The sequence below is a fragment of the Pleurodeles waltl genome, chromosome 11 (assembly GCF_031143425.1).
Source record: "Pleurodeles waltl isolate 20211129_DDA chromosome 11, aPleWal1.hap1.20221129, whole genome shotgun sequence".
Classification (NCBI taxonomy): Eukaryota; Metazoa; Chordata; class Amphibia; order Caudata; family Salamandridae; genus Pleurodeles; species Pleurodeles waltl.
In genome coordinates this window covers 983,771,234-983,795,017 of record NC_090450.1, presented here as the reverse complement: position 1 = coordinate 983,795,017, position 23,784 = coordinate 983,771,234, and the positions used below count along the sequence as shown (strand labels likewise).

The 23,784-nt window shown below is 44.0% G+C and overlaps 1 protein-coding gene and 1 long non-coding RNA gene across 3 annotated transcripts in view; both read left to right on the top strand.

Moving 5' to 3' along the window:
• Window positions 1-1,989: 1,989 nt before the first annotated feature.
• On the top strand, window positions 1,990-16,500 carry LOC138266465 (uncharacterized). The gene is made up of 3 exons (XR_011199527.1): window positions 1,990-2,144; window positions 12,014-12,076; window positions 16,368-16,500. It is a non-coding gene; the product is annotated as an uncharacterized lncRNA (long non-coding RNA).
• Window positions 16,501-16,509: 9 nt separating this feature from the next.
• DGCR8 (DGCR8 microprocessor complex subunit) overlaps window positions 16,510-23,784 on the top strand; it is a 108,517-nt gene continuing 101,242 nt past the window's right edge. For both annotated transcript variants that reach the window (XM_069215282.1, XM_069215281.1), the window contains exons 1-2: window positions 16,510-19,322; window positions 19,721-19,892. In XM_069215282.1, the coding sequence (XP_069071383.1) occupies window positions 16,650-19,322; window positions 19,721-19,892 (2,845 nt within the window). In that variant the 5' untranslated portion in view covers window positions 16,510-16,649. The remainder of the gene's footprint in view (window positions 19,323-19,720; window positions 19,893-23,784) is intronic.

The following is a 23,784-nucleotide window of genomic DNA, read 5'->3' as shown; positions in this document are numbered from 1 at the left end:
AAGGCTGGTGGGACAAACAAGTATATGGGCCGACTTACTCAGGTAGAGTGTTATCTTGGCCCCGGAATCTGTCAAATAAATGGTTTTAGGATTACACCAGGTGCTGCTATGTGTGACATGTGATTTGGCTCAGCTGGAGCAGTGGGGCTAAGGCATTTGCAGCAGGCTGAAGATCAGATAACAATTGAGAGGCGGCTTGAGTTTGCAGAAGCTTATGGTGATATAAGGACTCTAAAAAGAAAAAAAAGAAAGTGAGAGGAATAATGACTGGCTTGGTTATGATCATTCACATGTTAACAATACTTCTTCCAATAATGTAATTCAAAGTTATTCCACTGTTTTTTTCTCTTCGAGGAATACCTGTAGGTGTTGGATCGTCTGCTGATACTTCAGTTGTTACTGATTCTGTGACTCATAACAAGTTGGTTCAAAATACCAGTGGAAATGTAAATGTTTCTGGTAACAACAGGGTTGTGTTACTTCTGTACCCATAAAATGTTAAGATTTTTAGTTATATTAATGCATGATGCTACTTCCCCACACAGTTATATGTAAAAATTATTTTTGTTATTGTGGTTTATAAAGGGGAAGATGTGTCCCATACAAACTATGTCATTGTTAGAATGTTGTTATGTCTCTATGGAGCCCTTCTACATAAAAGATTCCTTGCAATGGCTGTCAGTGACAGTACTGCAGGGCTTTGATAACAAAGGTCACATTCCTGTGGGCTTCACTTTTATGCATAATAAACGTCAGTAAACTCATGATCTTGTTCCTCGTATTTAATCTCAAGACCCAGCCATGCTGTGGTGAAATGATAATGATAATGTTTTAAAATAAAGATAGTTGTTGCCGCTATTGTGAAGGCATAGTGTGTGTAGCTGGGCATCACAGCACACTCACTGCATAAATAGGGTGACCGGATTTAGAAAAGCAAAAACTGGGACAGGTCAGACATAAAAGTTGAAATAAAGCCCTTAGCCATACTTTTATATCTGGTCTGTCCCGCTTTTTTGCGTAGCTTTTTAAATGTGTATGTATACTGTTGTAAATCTTGTAAATGCGTGCAGATATACACACACACACATTTTCCATGAACATTTACACGCTGTTTTAGCAATGGAAGGACTTCCACCCTTCACCCTCCTGCCCACTCCTCCCCACTTTGTCTCCCTGCTAGGAGCAGTCTCCTCCTGTGCTGCCTGGCGGGAACAGACACTTATATTATTTCAGGCTTTAGCGGCACAAGTGGAAAGGAAAGTATACCTTTCATTTCTCCTTTGCAGGATGACCTGAATTTCGCCCAAAAACTGGGATTTATTTAAAATTAGCAAAAGCGTCAGGAAACCGGACCGTCCACTGAAAACCTGAACTGTTCCGGGAAATGCAGGATGTCTGGTCACCCTATGCATAATGTACTGTGGCCTCCCCTCATTGCAAGCGCCCATTGGGCTGGTCCATGTGTAGCTATATTTGCATGACTAATGCATTTTAGTGTAGTGATTCGGACACCAGCACTGAAATGCGTTAGTCTGACCCCTTATGCGTGGTACTTGGCAGGGCTGAGGGAGTGGGGCCGCCCAGACTGTACCATTTCATGGGATAGGGGTGCTTTCGTCAGTACCACTGCATGGGATTGAATAGACGGGGGCGGGCTCTTGTCTGTGCCACTGCATGGGATTGGCTGGAGGGATTCTGGTCCGCTGCCGGGGTAGGCTGTGGGGCAAACGCTCGATCGTGCGGCAATACCGTGATGCTAAGTCCCTCCCGCTGCCACAAGTGGGCGGGCTTGAGTGACGACTTTAGACGATGACGGGCTTTCATTGGGCGGCTACCCGTCACTCTCGTTGATGGGCCGTCAGAGCGGGACAGGAGACTGAACTTTCGCAGGCGGCCTCAGAATCGAGCTGCGAATCCTGGGACCGCCGCAGATTGAGAGGCGCCATCAGCTGCCGAGAGCCATCCGGCCTGTACCGGCTCGCTCACGTCACATCCAGGTACCCGCGCAACCTTCTTCCGGCGCTGCCGGGGCCTAGCTCCGTTCTGTGGCACCGCGGACCGCCGCCGGCTTGCTGCTCGGAGGTCCTGGGGGGGGGCCCGTCCGCTACCACCTTCACCCGGGGACCGCGCCTACCTCCGGAGCGGTGAGTGCGGCGTCGGCAGGAGAGGGGCGCGCGCAGCTCCCACCGCGGAGCTGTCCTGCTTCCAGGCGCTGCATTCCCTCCTTTCTGGGTGCTCCCCGGCGGGGTGCGGGCTGAGCCCCGGCACTGGCTGCATAGACGCCCGGACGGTGCAGCATAGGTTGAAGTGGGAGGGATCGAAGGGGCCATGTGTTTGTGTGTTTTTATCTTTTTATTTATTTTTTTAAAATTTGTATTTATGTATAAAAAATGTCAGTCTCCTGGGCTGTAAAACTGAGCCTGGGCGGACAGCTCAACAAGCCCCCTTTCCAGGGAGCCTGCTTGTCTGAAAGGGGTGAAAAGGGGCTTGAATTGTTGGAATCACTTGTAGTTTCCTGATAGGTTATTCTGTTTTAGTGGTAGTGCAAGGAATTACCACCCGAGGTGTGAAGTGTGTGCCTTTAAGGGACAGGTATTTAAAAAAAAAAAAAAAAAAATCATTACATGAAGTCTGGATATTACTTAAATCTATTATATAATAATTTGGAAGAATCTTTTAATCCTAACTCTCTTTGCATATTTTGTAGCGACCTATCTAAAACTGTGTGTAATGCATGTTTAAAATCATGACTTACCAAAGTTGTTTTGCTGCAGCAAATATTGATACATCTGGCTCTTAATTCTGTGGCTCTCTAGTTACAGCCACAGACCTCTGCAGTGCATTAACTGATATAGGTTTCATAGTGTATTCCCTACTGATTAACTTAGCTTGTATTTATTTTTCAGTTAAGGTGCACATTATTTTATATGTAGTTAACTGAAGGTAAAATGTTTAAAAAAAATACTTGGATACTTTATTTTTTTGTGTGTGTTTTAGCCACCTCTGACCCCGCCCCAATGCATCCAGCATCACAGTTCCCTACTTTGTTAATGCACTTCAACCCCTGTGTATATAACTTCCCAGTGACTGGTTTCAGCATCACACATGCTGAAATCAGTCTTTTCAGAGAGCAGCAGGTACTGTGATTTTTGCAATATCTGCAGTGGTTGTAAAGCACTGCCCACCCCACTCCCACCTAAGTGACCTCCCTACTCCCCCCAATAACATCTACAACCACCACCTCTTTAAAGCAAAGCAGCAGCAGCTCCCACCCTCACCACGAGATGCAGAGTGTACAAATGTGTTGTGAAGGGAATGCCCCCTCCACAAGCACATTTAGGGGCTCTGTCATCCGGCACTCAGTGGTGATGGGGTTAAGGGTGAAAATTGAGATTTACAAGCGCTGTCAAAATTGTGGTGCAGGTTGATCGACACATGAGGGCCACAGGGTTAGGACCAAGGCTGTACTTTTTCTACACGGTCTGATGTATTAGACAGAGGTCAAATTGGGTAGGATCCGAGGGGCATAACATGCTCATACTTTTTGATTTATGGAAAAAATCGTTCCCCTACTACTCTTAAAAACACAACTGTCCCGTAAAAGTTAAGCTGAAGCTTAATGCGTCAGCTGAAGTGTCATTCAATAAGTACCCTGCGCTGTGAAGCTACAGCTGGGTAGACAGCTAAATACGCTTTCTTGGAAGGTGCCTGCTTGCCTGAAAGAAACGCAAATATGTGCTACAAGTTAAACTCCAAATGTAAAGGGTAATCTGCAAATGTAAAGGATGCTTGGGGGCTGGGATTGCCTTTAATTGATCAAATAACTCAAAGCTTTGTGATGACAAAGATTTATACTTTTTGAATGGCAGTGAAAAGAGTTAGTAACTGAGCTGTGAACTGCATGCTTTTAATTGTAACTGTGCCGCATTTACTACCCCTGGATGTGTTGCTGGGAAAGTAATGTAAAATGTCTTCATTAAATACAGTCTGGGTATTACTAAAATCTATATCTTGGAAGCACTAATTTGTTTTAAACCTTTTGGGCATTTTGTAGCAGTCTGTCCTATATTGCTTTTGATGCAAGTTTAAAATGACTTACATATTCACAGTGCTTTCTGTTACAGACTGCAACATTGTAGTACTAAAAATATACACGTTACTACTCTCCACTGCACCAACCAAGATTTAATTTTGTGGCTTTCTGGTTACACACAGACCTCTTAACTAAAAGGTTTCATAATATACTATAGTGCATTTTGCACTAACAATAAAAAAAAATATATATATATTTTCCATTTAAGCTGCATGTTATTTTATATTTAGCTACCTGGTGGTGAAAGACACCAGGTAGCTAAATATGCATGCAGAATCAGTTCCCATGCTTGTTTTTTCAATGCACTTAAACCATGGCTAAAAAGTCATAACAATAGCCCAGTTAAGTTTTGTAGGTAGGTGCCTGATCTCTTCAGGCAAGTTTTTTTTTTTGTCCTTGGAATGCTAGTTCTTAGTCTTGTTTGTTTATTCCATTATAAACCAGGGTCTTTTAGTCTTGCTTATTCCATTATAAGTCCAAGCCAGCAATTTCCCGTATTTCAAAGGGGAAAAATCCTGTGCTGGAACAGGTGCTCCACCTGGGCCTAGCATGCAGGACCAAGCTGAGATATATATATATATATACACACACACACACACACACACTGAAAAGAATCTCTGGAATGCAACTCTCAGTCTAGGAAATACATTTAATAAATCACTCTGCGATGTGTTCGTAAAGGAAGGTCAGTACAGCTGAAAGTGCACATTAAGAATGTGCTCAACAATAACAATGATTAGACGTACAAAGAATCTTCAATCTATAAACCATATATATATATATTTTTTTTTTTCATACACAATACAAAGCAAATAATTAGTAAAAATCTATCACAATGGGGCACAGTTCCTTCATCTTTCTCCCAGCACTTCAAGCCGCAGACCCCAGATCCACTGTCGGGATCGAGGAACCTGATTTATCCCCACAGGAGATGCCAGGCATTGACGTCTCAATCCTGACTGAGGTCTCTGAATCTCCCCACTGAAAATCCTGGGTCTCTTGCATACCTTAAACAAGCCAGAGCGGATATTTCTGGAAAGTCCCTCCCCTCCCTTCGCAGTTGGCTGTTCAAAAAGGCTGGCTACTTCAGGTCAGTTTTGAAAGGAACATGTTAGAATTGGCCAAAATCCCAGTGTGCCCTCTCTCAAAATAAAACCGTTCCCTGCTGTACCATAAACATCATCATAGTACATTCTTATCTGCCTAAGCCCTTTGTGAGAGATAACACGCAGAATAAAAACATGAGCAAAAAGCACATTGCATAACGTGGGCACTGAAAAAATACTTGCAGCATTTAACTTGGTGGTGGCTAATGCTAAAATAGTAGGAAAAATGAAGTTGGTGGTCACTAGTGTGACAGTGTGCTGCTAGGCGCAACGTGGAGTCTGGTCAAGACACAGATAACGTGGCACTCCACCCTTTCGACCAATGACTCGTATACCCTATAGTCCTAAAATCAACATTACATTTTTTTTTTTTTTTTATAGCAAGCAAATTAAGTATGCATTGTACACAGTAATATAATGAAATGACGAGCAATCACTATAAAGCAATAGACGTGTCACTAATTTTTTAACCATTAGACATGCTAACTTATTGATCTTTCGGGTATCGTGAACAGCTAAACAAGGCACAACTACAATAGAAAGACGTAAGCTTATATCTTCTGATTGGGATAATAATTGAATGTCTGAATCAAAGTCTTCACTCAATTGAATAGTGTCTCTTGGATAACGAGTATGTACAGAGTTAGATGGAAAGATGATGAGCCATAATCAGCAGTCACCGGGTGATAACAAGCCATGCGGTTGGTTCCATTAAAATTGCAATCAAAAAGGATGATAGGACATCCATGGTACTCTGCATTATTCCCATGCAGGACTTTTATCTGCGAAGCACAACTTGCTCCAAATGGATCCATATGTGTTGCCCTTCAAATGCAGCAGGGGTGTTGAATGATCATGATGGGCAATCGGGTTGAATCGGGGGGGGTGTTGGATCCCTCCTGGCCCCACACACCCAAAGGGAGACCACACAGCACACTCCTGGTCAGAGGCAGTCTATAGTATGATCCGTAAAAGAAGCAAGTATGATCTTTCTCGCAAATAACATTTGTCAGCTGGGACTTGTTCCCATTTTTCCTTTCCTGGTATCATGATCAGCAGGACATTATTAGGGCCTTTGGCTATAATTTTCTGCAGGTTCTGGAGATTCCACCCACACCTTAGCACCAGGGTTTTTGTCAGTTGAACCAAAACCTCCCTCCTCACATACTGTCAGAAGTGCTGGGGCAGTCTCCTTCCTCACCAATCCTCCATACACTGGAATTAGGACAAGTTGGGCAATTTTGTAAGCATATAGGTGAAGACCTGCAGATTCAGCTGTGGCTTTGTAAGGAGCTGAAGCTCCAGGTTGTATTCCCCAGTACATGATGCTGTTGGTTGCCACACGTGGTTGTATCAGGGGTGTTTCAGCATTTTTTAATGGTCTGTTATTCAGAATCTGGAGAGCTTCATTTGCATGTTCTCTCCAGTTTTTCAAAGTCTCATCAGATAATTTTTTAGTCCAGAATTCCAGGGGCACCTTTGTTCTTCCCTGCTTTTGCCACCTGCTCCAATTTACATATTGTCCCTGGACAGTTACATGTAACTCGGTGGCTCCTTCCTGCACTGGCCACAAGTCTAAAACCTGTTGAATTGCTTCTTTGCCGAATCACATGCACACTGCTGCTCTTCACCCCATTCAAACTCCTGTTTTTTTCCTTGTCACTTTGTACCAAAGAGTTAAGATTTGACTTAAATGGGGGACATACAGTTTCCAGAAATCAAACAATCCCATGAATCGCTGTTTCTTGCTTAGTGCGGGCATGGCAAACTCCCAAAATCTTTTTTTGCCTGTAGCAACACCTATTACCTTGATTCTACCGAATCCATAGAAACTTCACATTTTGAGAGGGTCCCTGTGTCTTGTCTGAATTAATCATCCACATTTTACTCTCAAAGTTCCACAACCCGCTGCATAAATATATCTTTAATATCCTTAACCTCTTGCTGGGTGTAATCTTCTAAAGAATGCACTTCAAATTCTGTGGGTTACTCCTTCGTGTGTTTTTTTTCCCCTGTACATAATGGCTGTGCACGAACTACGTTCTGCTCCTCTGACTCACCCTGGTCCCCACTTTTGTTAAGCTCTTCATCATTAGAAAAATCAGCTGTCCCTGTGATGGCTTGGTAGATATCAGCTTTATCTTGTAATAACTTAGTCTGACAAGACAGCATAGTTACTGTATTTGTTTTGTCAACATATTGTTTCTCTAATATCAGATTTTCATATTCTAACTGCTTTCACCTCTCATTCATTTTCCTGTAAGCAGAGAGGAGTATCCAACCCCTCCTGTCAAGAACAAAAGGGTCATCATTCCGTTCAAAAGACACCTTTTTTTAAACATGTAAGAACATTAATAATTCTGTTTTATCCAGGCACCCACCCCAAAATTACTGCACCAAAGTGTGTTGCTTCACTGCTGACCAGCTGAACTATATAACACCCCGCCCCCCTCCCCCACACACACTAAAGAATCTCTGAAATGCAGCTCTTAGTTTAGGAAATATATTTAATAAATCACTCAGTGAGGTTCGTAAAGGAGGGTCAGAACAACTGAAAGTGCACAACAATAAAATGAAAACATGTACAAAATCTCCAGTCTATAAACAGAGCATTATTATTATTTATATATATATATATATATATATATATATATATATATATATGTGTGTGTGTATATAATAATGTAGGTATGTGCAAAGATACAAATACCTATATAGATAGATATTCATACACGCCAGATCGACTGTCAGGAGAAACCGAGATCTGATTTATCCTCGTGGGAGATGTCAGGCATTGATGTCTCAATCCTGACTGAGGTCTCTGAATCTCCCCACTGCCGATCCTGGGTCTCTTATATACCTTAAACAAGCCAGAGAGGATATTTCTAGAAACCCCCTCCCCTCGCTCCACAATTGGCTGTTCAAAAAGGCTGGCTACTTCAGGTCAGTTTTGAAAGGAACATGTTAGAATTGGCCAAAATCCCAGTGTGCCCTCTCTCAAAGCAAAACTGGTCCCTGCCGTACCATAAACATCTTCCTTGTACGTTCTTATCTGCCTAAGCCCTTGGTGAGAAAGAACATGGAGAATAAAAACATGAACAAAAAGCACGTTGCATAATGTGGGCACAGAAAAATACTTGCAGCTTTTACTGTAACGGTGGCTAATGCTAAAATAAAGTCAATAGGCAAAATTAATCTGGTGGTGACTATTGTGACAGTGTGCTGCTCGGCTAAGTGCAACCTGGAGTCAGTGGTCAAAACACAAATATTACAGGGATGCCACCACTCTTTCTTTGTTGGTGTCTTCCCAGACGTGCCCACCTGCTTATGCATGATTGTTACATCTTTACATGTTGATTTTCCAAGGAGTGTTAATGTTAGCAGCGAGCTGCTCACATGTCCAATGCTATTTTTGCTGTCTCACCAGCTGGGCTGTTTAACTTTTAGCCTACAAGAAAAGTGCAGAAAGTCTTTTTATTTTTTATTTTATTTTTAAAAAAAAAAGTAAAAAGTTCATTTTGCATTTCTGATGGTTGCCAAGAGGCAGTATGACAAATAAGACCATCAGCCATTGTGTTGCAGCCAACAGCATATTGTATTGTGAGACTTTAGTGTTGCTTTCAGTACTTCTATTATGGCCCAAAGCATGGCAAATGATGATGTAAGCTCAAATGACAGAATTGAGTGATGGTGTTATTCAAGACGCAGAGCAACGGTGTGAAATTTAATAACCTCTACTTGTCCATGTGACAAGTTGCTTCATTAATCTACTTGTCCTGTAAAAAAAAAAAAAAAAAAATCTGCTTATCCCTTTGGTGCCATGCACTGCACTAAATTATGGCAGCAATCTCATTATATAATAGCCTTCAGCCCTCAGCTCCTGAAGAAGATTATCCCTTGGTGTAGGGAATTGGGTTTTTGTTGCAGTACCCCTCTTACCTTAACCCCCCTCCCCCCCACACACACACACACACACCCAGACACATACTTTTTGCCTGGTATTTGATGCACCTTTGACTGGAGTGCACTGGGTCCCTGCCAACCGCTTGAGATGATAAAGAGTGCTGTTAAGGGCTGCAGCACAAACTGTGCCACCCTAAGGGACCCCTCACGAAGCACATGACAGTTTACCATTGTTCACCTTCTTATCTTGGTGCAGACAAAAGTGAACACGACATGGTACACAACCTGTGTCATGTCCCCTGACACTACATGCAATAGATGTCGCCCCTGTAGCAGGCCCTAAGGCAGTGTGTGTTGCATGTGAGAGCATATCTGCACAAGCAGATATGCCCCTGCTACGTCTTTGTCAATTCTCTGACATAGTAAGTGACAAGGGAAGCCATTTTAAATGCATGTGCTGGACACCCGTCAGTACGGGTTCCCCAGCTACATAATGGTTTCAATGAAGATAGAGATGTTTGGTATCAAACATACCAAATTTCGTATTGGTGAATGCACACTGATGCCAGTGTTGGATTTTCCAGTACATGGGCCCAGATGGCACCTTAGAGGTTCCCCCTGAAGCCCTACCAACCTCTTGTGTGCTCACTGACTGGTTTCTACCAGTGTGCCACACTGTTCTGACCCCTAGGGTGAGAGCCTTCTGCTCTCAGGAGGCCTAGAATAAAAGGCTGTCGGGGAAGAGGGTGTAACACATTTTCCCACAGGATGACCTGCTGAATAGCCTCCCTAAGGCGCCAAGCCTCAGTGGGCTGCTGCCTTTGAAATGCGAATCTGGCTCTCGCCCCCACCACCACCACAAGGGAGAAAAACAATCCCCACCCATCAAGAGCCATTTGGCACCTGGACAGGTGGGAAAATTAGCTGGTCAGGCGTGCCACGTGCAGGCTAGTACCACCCCTAAAGGGGCCTACTGCGAGATGGACACACTTTTTCAAAAGTAGCGAACTTTGTAATGGGTAATTAGGAATTCTGGGACTGGGTTATGCCCACTTCCCACTGGAAGTGGTCCTATGAGGGCGTAGTGACACCAAGGGTCGGTAGCCCATTGGCTACCACCCTGCACACCCCCTAACACCCATAAATTCAGTATTTATGGGAGCCCCTGGCACCAGAGAAGCAGATCCTGACTCCCTAAGAAGACCAGGGAAAAAGAAGAGCTGCAAAAGCAGAAGAGGAGAAAAGAAGCAGCAGGCCTTGTATTAACAGCACGAGCCTGCCTGCTTACCTCATTGAAAATCAACACCAAAGTCAACTTGTCTTGCAGCTGTGACTCAAGAAATCTGGGAGGGCTACCTGCCTTTGAAAAAGACTCGAGACCTCCCATGAACTGCGGACTTCTTTTCCAAAAGAAGGGGCTCTGAAGCCTCTGGAATTACCAAAACTTGACACCTGTAGTAACCACTGCCCTGAAGCCCCCCATATCTGGCCCAAGTTGAAGTGGACCACCTGTGCCAACAACGTTCCCCAGTCCTTCAGAGTCTGAATCCATCGTTGTTTCACCCCCTCCTGGACTCACTGATGATGCCTGCAGCCTCTCAACGCAGCCCCCCTCTACAGTGACTGCTCTGGTCAAGAAGACCCAACACCTCTACACCAGTCACCCCTGAGCTGTGGAGAAGAGGATCAAAGGTTCCTACCTGTCCGCTAGCATTGTGAGGCCCAAGCCCTGCAGATGGGTCAGCCCGACCGGCCTCCTGGCCAGAGCCTGCAGCCTCTATCCCTAGTGACTGATCTCCATAGGAACGTATTGGGCACCCACTGCTGGTTTGCGCTTTGCACCCAACCACCCCCATGCCACTGTGGGTTCTGCCTTGTAAGTTGCTCTACTCTACCTGTTTGCAGAACTTGATTAACCTGCCATAGGATAACATTGCAGAACTCAGAAATTGCACTGTCCACTTTTTAAAGTGAAAATAATTCCTATTTAAAAACGAACTTACTGAACCATTTTTCCTCTGCCTAAACATATAAATATACCTGCTATTTTTATAAATTGGTGTGGATCTCCTACTTGCAAAGTGTTGTATCATTTATTGACTATTGTGTGTTTGTAAATGTTTGGCACTCCTCTGTTATCTGTAAATGGAGCACTTTGGGATTGCACAACAAGCACTGTCCATTCACTGATGTACCGCTGGACCCTTTCCTTGGTATTCACATACCACATAAAGGGCCAGCTTTCTACACTTGTGTAAGGTCACATCTCACAGAGGGGTGTGAACACTGGGATGTGAGAGGCTCCTTTGCCCACAATCCTTGCTGATGGTGCAGCGTTGCAGACATCCTCCTCTAAGCTCTGCCTCCTCTGCTGCTGAAGGGAGGGGTGGAGCTAACACTGTGCTCTGCATTCTTCGACTTGGGCTGAGCTGGACCCAATCTTCGTACACCTTCGGAGTCTGGTATACTTGAGTTAGACAACTAACACCCATTGCTTTCAACTGCTAAGCGGTTATTGAGTTTTTGCCTACTCTACATATTATCAGAAGAATTCGGTGTTTGGTAGTTTGATTTCACCTCTTTCAAATTGCGGTTGTAAATTCAATCTGCATGCTTTCCCGTGTGTTAGTAAATACACTTTCTTTAAATAGCAGAGAATAGTGACTACGTAGGGTAAGGAGGTGAATCTTGTAATTAGTACACTGGAAAGACAATTATAAAGTTTCAGGAAAGGAACTAGCTGTTAAGGGTCACTATGCCAGTGCTTTAGAAGGAAAATATGTTTAATCCTATATTTTAATTTCAAACTTTCAAAATCTTACAACTTGAACCCATTGTGAGTAACAAGGTATAGCTACAGCAGGTGAATTTATATGTAGTTTAACTGGCTAATGAGATTTGTTCTACCTAGGCTGTCAACAAACCTGCTTGACTGACCACAACACGCATCAAGGAATCTGAATTTCTTCTCTAGGTAAGTCCTTTTAATAAGTATTGCTTTTGGGTTGCTGTGATCATGTTTGGAGCAAACGTCCAGGTATGTATGCTCTTTAAAATGCTCTCCCTTGCTGTGGAAACTGTACGTCAACACCTAAAGCAGGTAAGGAGAGTTTCTGGTAAGCCTTTGCACACGTGTGCCCTTCTTCCCTCTTGCCAATTTGTGAGTGGGGGGGCCCCCCTGCTAGAGGGAAGTTTTTGACACAGCATTAGCAAGCACACCACAAGATGGAAAATTGTGTTCTTTATGTTGGCCGTTTGATCTTTAATTTGATAGTGTCTGTATCATCAGCATTCAGTTAAACGTAAATCCTTATTTGATGATACTTGTCAGTTTTTCAGTTTGTTCATTTTTCGCGTTATTTTGGAATTGAGTAGTGGCTGAAGACAACCTTAATATAACATTCAGAAGTTTGCTTAAAAAAAAAAAAAAAGTTGGGGACACGTGCAAGTGAATGTTCTTTTGGGGATAGGTAAGTAAGACTTCAGGATGACTGAGTTTCAGTTTTGTTAAGTGGGGTGGGTCTTCGTTATGACTGGGGTTGCTGTCCTCCTTCATCACCCTAAACATTGCTGGTGTTTTTTGCTCAAACTGAAAACCGACTCTGGTTTGTCGGAATCGTTGATTAGGTTGTGAAGACACCCAAACCAAGGAGTGCTGTGAGGCCATGCAAATAGCAAATCAGCACTGCCCAACTCTTTTAAAATATCACATAACTGGAGTGCAGCTAACTAACGGGTCACAGCTTGGTGCATGATTTGACATATGCCAAGGCTAGTATGCAGTGTGAGGCATCATGGTCCGTTTGTACCAATGTGGTATCATTACTACCCTGGTGGTAATGTGCTTCCTTGTGCAATTCTATCGTTGATGCTGAATCAGATTATTGTTAGGCGGGCAAATTGCTTTCATTTTTTTTTTTTCTTTTAGCTTTAGTACTGGCTTTTACCAAAACTCCCCCAATGTGGTCTGATATTTTTGTACACCTTTTATTAACACTTGCTTTTTGGTAAATAACGATATTTATGTTCCTAACTATTCAGACTTTAACACCTTGCTCTTTAACGGTGTCAACGTTTATGAAATGCACTGTATGATTTTCCAGGTGCTGGGCATCAGATGTGTGTGGAACACAATCAAGAGGTATAACATTTGTTTGCCATTTTTCGGTTGTGCGCAAAAGCTTTGACCTGTTGTAAGTACTGTGGGCTTTTAACCATGCCCACGTTGCGCTAATCAATTTCACTCATTTGTGGGCTTGCCTTTCACAAATCACTTGATGTAATTGATAAATATTTTACCCTTGAGTCTGTTTTTGTCATTCCCTGTTACATGAATAATTGCACGATTGCCGATCTACTTCGGTGTGGGCAAAGTTGTGTTTTTTTTTTTTTTTTTTTTTCCTTTTGTCTCTCCCCTTCGTGCTGCATGGCGCTCACAGTGCGAACAGGCACAACAGAGTGAACTCTGTCGGCAGTATTGAAGGGCTGAGCAGATTGTTCAGTTATGTAATCAGTCATTTCTTGTGGCTTTCCCCTTAAAACACTGGAAATTGGTAAGTGCTTTAAGTAAAACGGAAATCCTCAAAGCAAAAGCGGCTCTCCTGACACAGCAGAAGAGTTGATACTACAATATTTACTGCATTTGGGGAAAGCTCGACCCATAATGCTTTGCAGGGCGTTACTTTTACAAAACATTTTCACTCATAACTCGGCTGGGGTGGTCCTAGGACAATGGGACAATGGGACAAGGACCAAAACGTTCCCAACAGCATGCTCTTTCTGTCTACATCATCTTCGGGTCCCCTCACTAGGTTAGTGGGGACCCCAGGATAATAACCCTTTCCACCATTCAGTATCTGTTTAAGCTCTCTCATGGCTGGAACCTTTGTTTTACAGCTGGGAATATCTTGTGTTAAGGGCCTTGTTTGGAGTATCACCTGCTATAGGCCTGCTACCCCTGAATATATGTAATGCAGTATGCCCTCTAGGGACTAAGTGTATGGCTACATTGCATTATTTATTGCCATTTTCTTTTTTGTGTGGTTGTGCCCACTAGGGGCTAACTATATAGTTACATGACCATGTTTCTTACAAATGCTATTTTCATTTTAGGTTCCTCTAGGGCTGTCATATCGACATATTAAAATATTTGTGGCATGGAAACGTACCATAATGCTTTGCAGGGCATTAGTTATACAAAACATATCTGCTCATAACTCAGCCTATGGTGGTCCTAGGACAATGGGGTCACCTTCAAAACATTGACGGCAATGTGCTCTTTCGATCTACACCATCTCCGGTTCACCACACTAGGTTGGTGGGGACCCCACAATAATACACCCTCTCACCGTTCAGTGTCTTAAGCTTTCTCATGACTACAACTTTTGTTTTACAGTTGGGAGAAGTTTTGTTTTAAAGGCCTTGTTTGTTATATCATTGCAGTAGGCCTACTAGCCCTAAAAACAGCCTCTAGGGGATAAGTAGATGGTTACAATGCATTACTTTTCTCATGGGGTTATCCCCTCTAGGGGCTAACAATATGGTTATATGGCCATGTTTCTTACAAATTATTTTTTGGGAATTATCATGGCAGGTTTAATTTAGGATGCTAAATGGCAACACTTTCATTTTTTGCTGCAGGTAAAGGAAGAAGGTAAATGGAAGTGCTTTAGTTATATGCAAGGCACTGAAAGTATATGGCAGGGAAAGACCAAATTATGAGGCAGTGTTGACCAATGTATGTGGCAAGAAAAGTCCAGTTATGGCTTTACAATGCCAATAGCTCTAACTCACGCAAATGAGACCTATTGCATTGCAGACGCTTGTTTGTTTCTGGTTATCTAGACCTAGAAAGAAAAATATTTTGGCACCCTGTTCTCAGCGCATCCATGGGACAGAGAAAATATCCTCCGTCTGCCTGCACAGGTGCCCTTTAAATCTGCCTGCACAGGTGCCCTTTAAAACCTCACTGGAACCTAAGCAGTAATTTTGTCTTTCAAATAAAATGGGACAAGTGCCTCCAAGCGGTATGCATCTTCATTACACCAGCCGGCTATCATTATTTTTGTCAGTCTAACACTAGTGCTGATCAGAAGTAAATCCAATTTTATTACATTTGGGCGTACACAACGTGCAAAGCTGTCTGTAAAGATTTAGGCCTTGAAGTTTGGGATGACACACGTTTAGGGTAGAAAAGGGAGAAGTAAGAAACACTTTATGAATAGAGCTTTAAAAGTAAATTTTCTTCCCTGTAAAATGTCTAGAAGTTATAGAAATGTCTTGAAACACCACGATATTTGGGTTTTTTCTAATGTGCAGCTGGAGATCAAGGCTCTGACTTTTCACTCTTCTCGTGTCTACTTAGCCAAGTAAGTAGTCAATGAGATGTATAATGCAAAGTTTTATAAAAAAATTTTTTTTTTTGATTATTGAGACCCAATTTGCAGCATCTCTTGCAAGATATTGGAATGTGAAACTTGGGGGCGGGGGGGGAAGGGGTAGATCTTTGTCAGGATAAATGTGTGTGCAAGTTGAGCTCACTTTGGTGAGATGCATGGTGTCTTGCCAAGTGAAATCGGTTGTATTTCTAGATGAAATGTTGATGAAGCAAGCAGGGAAGAAATGTGTCTTTTGTTGTAAGAAAATCAGTTTGTCATTTACTGGTAAAGCCTCTTAATCTGCATTTTTCTTATGGAAGTACTTGTAGAAGAGAAGTGTCCTATGCTGTGCCGAAAGACAGAGGGACAGCCACTGAATGAAGGCCAAATCCAGAAAAAATTGATTAGTTTCATTCCATTTTATCTGAAGGCTTATGTAGAGGAGCTCCTTAGTAAACGCAAGTTTGCTCAAGCTGGCAGCTTCCCATCATTGGTTGCTTTCTCTTCAGGAGTTAAAGGTTTTGCTTATGGGATAGTGTGTAACGTCTAGGGTGGATTGGTGATCAGTGCTGCTGTAATTTGCAGGCCTTTTGTTGAAGCTGCTTAATGTAAAAACAGTCGTAAGACTAGAATCCTATAATTTTAAAACAGGTTTCTTATTCACTTCACAGTTGTGAAGGGGGGTTTCTTGTGTCTCTTTCCCTGATGCTTATTTGTTCTTAGTTTTTATTGCAAACTACTAAGTTAGCATAAAGTACATATTTTTCTCTAGCTCTAAACTTGCTCGTTTGTAGATTTTCCTTAATACTTGTATTTGCAGTGTTTTTGCTTATTAACCATGATTATACTCCGTGCCTCTAATACTCTGTTTGTTTGCTGTCTTTGCAGGTTGAAAAAAACAAACCTGGTTTGTGATGAAGAACCCTTCTGCCAACCTTGAGCCTATTTAAGCTGAGTGCATTGTGATTTCCAGTGATTAAGACAGTGATTTTTTTGAAGCTGTCTGCATTAATGAAAAGAACAATGTAGTCAGGTTAACTTAATCATCAGTCCCACATTGACTCGGACAGCTGCTATACTTCGATGGATTTGTGCATGTCAGGAATATAGCATTTCTAACTTATTTGAAGTCTTGTGTCACCCAAATATTTGAGTAATTGTATTTTAGATATGGAAAAATGCAAAGATTTACCACCCCTTCCACAGGAGCCTGGAGGAGAGACTGTGGCAGCGGGTACTGCCTGGCCTTTGTCTGGGGAGATGCATCCACCGCTTTCCCTACAATGTGAAAAAAATGTAAATCTATGCAGTCCCAGCCTTCGGATATCTGATTTAGAGACCATGTCCTCCCCCTTCCAAAGTCAAAAGAAAGAGATCTCTGCGGATGGCGCGCTACCTTTCCCTCAAGGTGACCATAATGAGCTGCCTACAAAACATTTATGGCATCAGATGTCTGCTGAAAGGCCTTTGTTGCCCACCCTGCAAAGTGAAAAAAATGTGATGCCATTTAATCCTCAGCCTTTAATGGCTTGCCTGCAAACTGAACAAGAGAAGGCCACACCATCCGGTACCGAGCCTCTATCTGCTGAAGAGCACCAATCACCTGCACGTAAAAAGCGAAAGAAAAAAGTGTTGGCATATGGTCCAGGCCATCTGCAGGCTTCTGAAGGATCACAGGCTATTCCCCGAAAAAAGCTGAAGAAAAAGGTGGCAGCATGTAGTTCTGGGCCTGTACAAGCTGGTGAAGGACCGCTGCCAACTACCAGTAAAAAGCGAAAGAAAAAACTGGTAACAGGTAGTCCACGGGCCCTGCAGCTTGGGGAAGAACCTGACCCAGACTCTCATAAAAATCAGACGAGTAAAGTTTTCCAAAGTAGTCCTGCTCCTGTACAGTCTGTGGATGAGCTACAACTGCCTCTCCTGCAAAGTGACCAGAATAGGGAAACTCCCTTTCCTGTGCCTACCAACCCACCTTTGTGTTCTCCGCATCCAACTGAAACCGTAGTAGCCCCTCCATATTCTACCTGGTCCGACCTACCTGACAAAGAGCCACCATCAGCTCCTCCACTTCCTCTCGAAGGTGAAAGAGATGGTCTCTCCCTAAATAGCTTCTGCCCTTTGTCATCCTGTGATCCGCCCTTGCCAAGTCCAAAGCATGAGATTGCATCATCCAGTGCCTTGTCTCAGCCTGCTGAGCTGGTCACACCGCTACCTTTAATTGAGGTAAAGAATGAGGACACTCCATACACTTCATGCCCTTACCAGCACGCTGAACAGAATGTGGACACTTCTAATAGTTTCTTGCCTTCACTACCTACTGGGGAGCTTCATTCCCTTCCTTTGGAGAGTAAAATAATTGAAGCAATTCCATCCTGTCCATGGTCTCTGCTGCCTCCTTTAGAGCCTCCTCGATCTCCCCTACACGATAAGTTGTGTGAGGCAACTCCGCATAGTGTCTTGTCTCTCACACCTCCAGAAAAACTTGAAGCACTCCCAGTTCCTTATAGGCCCTGTCTTGAGATGCCGTCCGATAAAGCAACACCACCTCCGGGAAACCAGACAACAGCCTGTAGTCCCTGGCCTTTGCCACCTGCTGATGAACCCACTTCACCCACCCTAAGCATAAAGAGTGAGGGCTCCCCATATAGTATCTGGGCTATGACGCCAGCTGAAGACCAACCATTTTCTTCCCTTCACAGTGTAAAGGAAGAGCAACCTTCTTACTACCCGTGGTCTCAGCAGCCTGCTGACGAGCACACCTCGCTTTCTCTGCAAAACCAGCAGAATGAGACAGCCGCAAATGGTCTCTGGCCTGCGCAGTCTCATGAAGGGCCTGAGCAACCTCTCTTGCAGCCTCAAAAGATAGAGTGGGCTCCATATAGTCCTTCTTCTCCAACACGTGATGAAGATGCCACACCACCTTCCCTGCCTACAGGCATACTGAAAACTGTTAAGACTGAGTCAGACCCATCTTGTCTATCAAGTTGTCAGAATGAGGCCACTCCATCAATCCTGCCGACACCCCAGGAAGAACCACCACACCCCCAACAGATCAGTAAAATTGAGACAACTTCATTTCTCCCCTTCCCAACAACACCGGTTGAGGCTTTGCCATCTCTGCTGCATATTTCAAAAAGTGAATCCTTGCAGTCTTGTCCCGCACCTCTTGAGCAACCCCCACCAGCCCAGCTGCCACGTAAAGAGAGAGAGGTAACGCAGTCTTGTCATTGGCCTCCAGCGCTTGCCGAACAGCCTCCACTGCCTCCCCTGCAAACGTCCAGTGATGACGTGGATATGGACGTTGGCTCTGGTGGTGATGGACAGTCCAGTATCCCCGCTGGAGATTCTCAGCCCTTCTTTGCTACACAGCTCCTATCAAAAGGATCTTCTTCACAATCTTGTAGTACAGTTTTGCAGCCTCTGTTTAGCAGGCAAAGCCCTAAAACATCGCTGAAATTCACCCCTGATCTTAACAAGCTGAAAGGGGTACAGATTAGTGTTCGCTTTACAGAAAGCTCCAAGAGTAAAGACAGAACTGTTCAGTATACCACAGAGGGAGAAGCTGATGAGGAGGATTTTCATTGTAGCGTGGAAAGTGTCAGCGGGGACTTGCATGTTTGTCCTTATGGGGGTAGTAATAAGGACACGGGAAGAAGTGGGGGTGAACATGTTATCAGCAAAGATGATGTGAGTAATGTCGATCAGGAGAATCAGGTGGAGTATGCTGTACTGGACGAGCTGGAGGATTTCACTGATAATCTCGGAGAGGACAGCATGAGCTTCACCTCAAAAGCCATCATTCAAAGGGACCGTGCCGAGCCTGACCTCTTACCCTCATTTGAGGTATGTCTTAATGCATGAATTGTGAATGTATGTGAAATGTTTCATCCAAAGCAGTGTGGTTACAGTTAAAAGTACATTAACCTAGAAGATTTATATATTTTTTAAGTGACTCTCCCTCATTCCCCCCAAAAAACCCTATCTTACCACATAAAAGCAAACATTTGTAGAAACTGTTGCTTTTGAGACCTGTGGTTTACAGTGGCATGTGAATTTGTTTCTTGTACAGCCTTGAATGCTGTTGGTGTCATTTCCTCTCATTTGTGTAAAGGTAGTTTTCTTTTTTTGTGGTTTGTTTTTTGCGTGGCTTGCCTGCACACCATGGATAGCGTATACATCGGCAAGTACTGCTATTTAGGAAACTACCTTAGCAGGATTGCTTCTGCCCATGTGTTTTGCAGGATGACGATGATAACGATTTTGACGTTCTTCTGGAAGAAGTTGATGCACTGCTGGAGGAAACCTACCATGCCCCCAAGCGCAGGCGACTGGTTGATTATGATAGCGACCCTAACTCTGATGGCGAAAGTCTTGTGCAACCAGTGATGACCAAAATAAAAACTGTACTCAAAAGTAAGTTAACAACACTTTTTACATATAACTTTCTATTTTTAATATACCATAAAAGAAATGGGCATGTTTGTATTGCTGTATTCTTTCCTGCTGTTTATTTTATTTTATGCCACCTAATGCCCGGGGTGCTTTACATTAGTACAGAACTGTGCAGATGGTGTTTTGATTTACGTGAACATTGTGCTAACCTTTAGAACACAACTGTGGCTATAGAAAGTGTCAGGCTCTATATATGTAGCAGCGCTCAGACCTGTTCAGTCATATTGCGCATATAAACAGCACTACGGATTGTGTGGGTAAACTGCCTGAAGTTTAGATTCCTCATTTGAACCAAACATTGAGCTGAGTTCCTTCATGCAAAAATCAGCAAACGCATTATGGCGACCATTAAAAAAAAGTGACCAACTTATAATAAGAGATTACTTTCGTGCCATACAAGCATCTCCCCACTTTCTTCAATTCATTGTAAAGAAACTATTTAAATACTGTTGTATTAGTATTCCTAAGGGAGTATAGACGTGATTTTATGCTTAGAATTATTAACCAATGTGTACACAGAATCTGCCCCTTGCTAGATGTAAAACTAGCAAGAAGGGTGTAAAGGAACTTCAATTTTCTTGTTTGGAGTTGTATGCATGAAGGATAATGCACTGTTGGCTAAAGAAAAATTGTATCTTACCTGAATAGTAATTGTAAAATGATGTACAGTGTGAATGTTAAAATAAGTAGAAATAGTAATCTAGTGCTTTTAAAGTTCATTATTAGAAATCACAAGCAACTTTGAGAGCTAATGTTAAGGACAGTTGAGTATGCAAGTGATGTTCTCAAATGTGACAGGTGAAATGTAATTGGTGAAATTGCATAGAATTCTCTGGTTATGACTGAGCTCTTGAAACCAGTGTGCGTATGAGTTCGTTTGTAAGCTTGTCAAGGTGTAATTATGTGGGCATTTTATGAAGTAATCTAATTGAGCAGTAAATATTGGGAAGTTGTCAAACTCTTTCCACTTATTTTTTTGGTTGTGCACTTTAGCCAAGTTAAAAGGTAGGGGTTTGACAATTCATTAATGCTACACATATTGGAACTCAGAAAAGACTACAAATCAGCAAGAATTTATAAGAAATAATATATACTTAACGGTAACATTATTACAAAATCTAACATGTATTTTAGGAGCAAGTGGCTGAAGCTCTATTTTTGCTTTCCTACTCCAATATATCATGGTTACTTATTGCTCTAGTTACACTGCTGTAGATTAGATGGTTAGATGGTGGTCAGAAGGACATTTATATTGAAATCAGTGCAGGAATGAGGACATTGAGTGTGTGTGTCGTGTGTGTGTGTGTTCTTACATATCTAATCATTCGCTCTTTTGTCAGTGATGTTGGTGTAGCTTTCTTGCGTTCTAGTGAAAAGTTAACTGTGGCATTGTGGGCCTCAAAGTCCTTCTTCTTAAAATGAAGAAGGCTTTTGTGATCCCTTACCTTTTTGTTTTCCTCTCTCTGTATATTCTGTAATCCCAAAGAATTGTGGGGGTCACATGACCTGAAGGGCTTTTCTGTGAATACTTCATTAGTACCAGGATATGTCGATGCCATTTTGGCTTTTACCATCAAGATTCATATGTTGAGTGAAAGCTGAAGGTGGTGTGTGTTGTGTGTGGGTTTTTTTTTTGTTTGTTGTAAGGAAATGCCTCCTTGGCATGGTTGCCCCCTGACTTTTTGCCTTTGCTGATGCTATGTTTACAATTGAAAGTGTGCTGAGGCCTGCTAACCAGGCCCCAGCACCAGTGTTCTTTCCCTAACCTGTACTTTTGTATCCACAATTGGCAGACCCTGGCATCCAGATAAGTCCCTTGTAACTGGTACTTCTAGTACCAAGGGCCCTGATGCCAAGGAAGGTCTCTAAGGGCTGCAGCATGTCTTATGCCACCCTGGAGACCTCTCACTCAGCACAGACACACTGCTTGCCAGCTTGTGTGTGCTAGTGAGGACAAAACGAGTAAGTCGACATGGCACTCCCCTCAGGGTGCCATGCCAGCCTCTCACTGCCTATGCAGTATAGGTAAGACACCCCTCTAGCAGGCCTTACAGCCCTAAGGCAGGGTGCACTATACCATAGGTGAGGGTACCAGTGCATGAGCATGGTACCCCTACAGTGTCTAAACAAAACCTTAGACATTGTAAGTACAGGGTAGCCATAAGAGTATATGGTCTGGGAGTCTGTCAAACACGAACTCCACAGCACCATAATGGCTACACTGAAAACTGGGAAGTTTGGTATCAAACTTCTCAGCACAATAAATGCACACTGATGCCAGTGTACATTTTATTGTAAAATACACCACAGAGGGCACCTTAGAGGTGCCCCCTGAAACGTAACCGACTATCTGTGTAGGCTGACTAGTTTTAGCAGCCTGCCACAAACCGAGACATGTTGCTGGCCCCATGGGGAGAGTGCCTTTGTCACTCTGAGGCCAGTAACAAAGCCTGCACTGGGTGGAGATGCTAACACCTCTCCCAGGCAGGAATTGTCACACCTGGCGGTGAGCCTCAAAGGCTCACCTCCTTTGTGCCAACCCAGCAGGACACTCCAGCTAGTGGAGTTGCCCGCCCCCTCCGGCCAGGCCCCACTTTTGGCGGCAAGGCCGGAGAAAATAATGAGAATAACAAGGAGGAGTCACTGGCCAGTCAGGACAGCCCCTAAGGTGTCCTGAGCTGAGGTGACTCTAACTTTTAGAAATCCTCCATCTTGCAGATGGAGGATTCCCCCAATAGGGTTAGGATTGTGACCCCCTCCCCTTGGGAGGAGGCACAAAGAGGGTGTACCCACCCTCAGGGCTAGTAGCCATTGGCTACTAACCCCCCAGACCTAAACACGCCCTTAAATTTAGTATTTAAGGGCTACCCTGAACCCTCGAAGATTAGATTCCTGCAACTACAAGAAGAAGGACTGCCTAGCTGAAAACCCCTGCAGCGGAAGACCAGAAGACGACAACTGCCTTGGCTCCAGAAACTCACCGGCCTGTCTCCTGCCTTCCAAAGATCCTGCTCCAGCGACGCCTTCCAAAGGGACCAGCGACCTCGACATCCTCTGAGGACTGCCCCTGCTTCGAAAAGACAAGAAACTCCCGAGGACAGCGGACCTGCTCCAAGAAAAGCTGCAACTTTGTTTCCAGCAGCTCCAAAGAACCCTGCAAGCTCCCCGCAAGAAGCGTGAGACTTGCAACACTGCACCCGGCGACCCCGACTCGGCTGGTGGCGATCCAACACCTCAGGAGGGACCCCAGGACTACTCTGATACTGTGAGTACCAAAACCTGTCCCCCCTGAGCCCCCACAGCGCCGCCTGCAGAGGGAATCCCGAGGCTTCCCCTGACCGCGACTCTTTGAACCTAAAGTCCCGACGCCTGGGAGAGACCCTGCACCCGCAGCCCCCAGGACCTGAAGGACCGGACTTTCACTGGAGGAGTGACCCCCAGGAGTCCCTCTCCCTCGCCCAAGTGGAGGTTTCCCCGAGGAATCCCCCCCCTTGCCTGCCTGCAGCGCTGAAGAGATCCCGAGATCTCTCATAGACTAACATTGAAAACCCGACGCTTGTGTCTACACTGCACCCGGCCGCCCCCGCGCCGCTGAGGGTGAAATTTCTGTGTGGGCTTGTGTCCCCCCCGGTGCCCTACAAAACCCCCCTGGTCTGCCCTCCGAAGACGCGGGTACTTACCTGCAAGCAGACCGGAACCGGGGCACCCCCTTCTCTCCATTCTAGCCTATGTGTTTTGGGCACCACTTTGAACTCTGCACCTGACCGGCCCTGAGCTGCTGGTGTGGTGACTTTGGGGTTGCTCTGAACCCCCAACGGTGGGCTACCTTGGACCAAGAACTGAACCCTGTAAG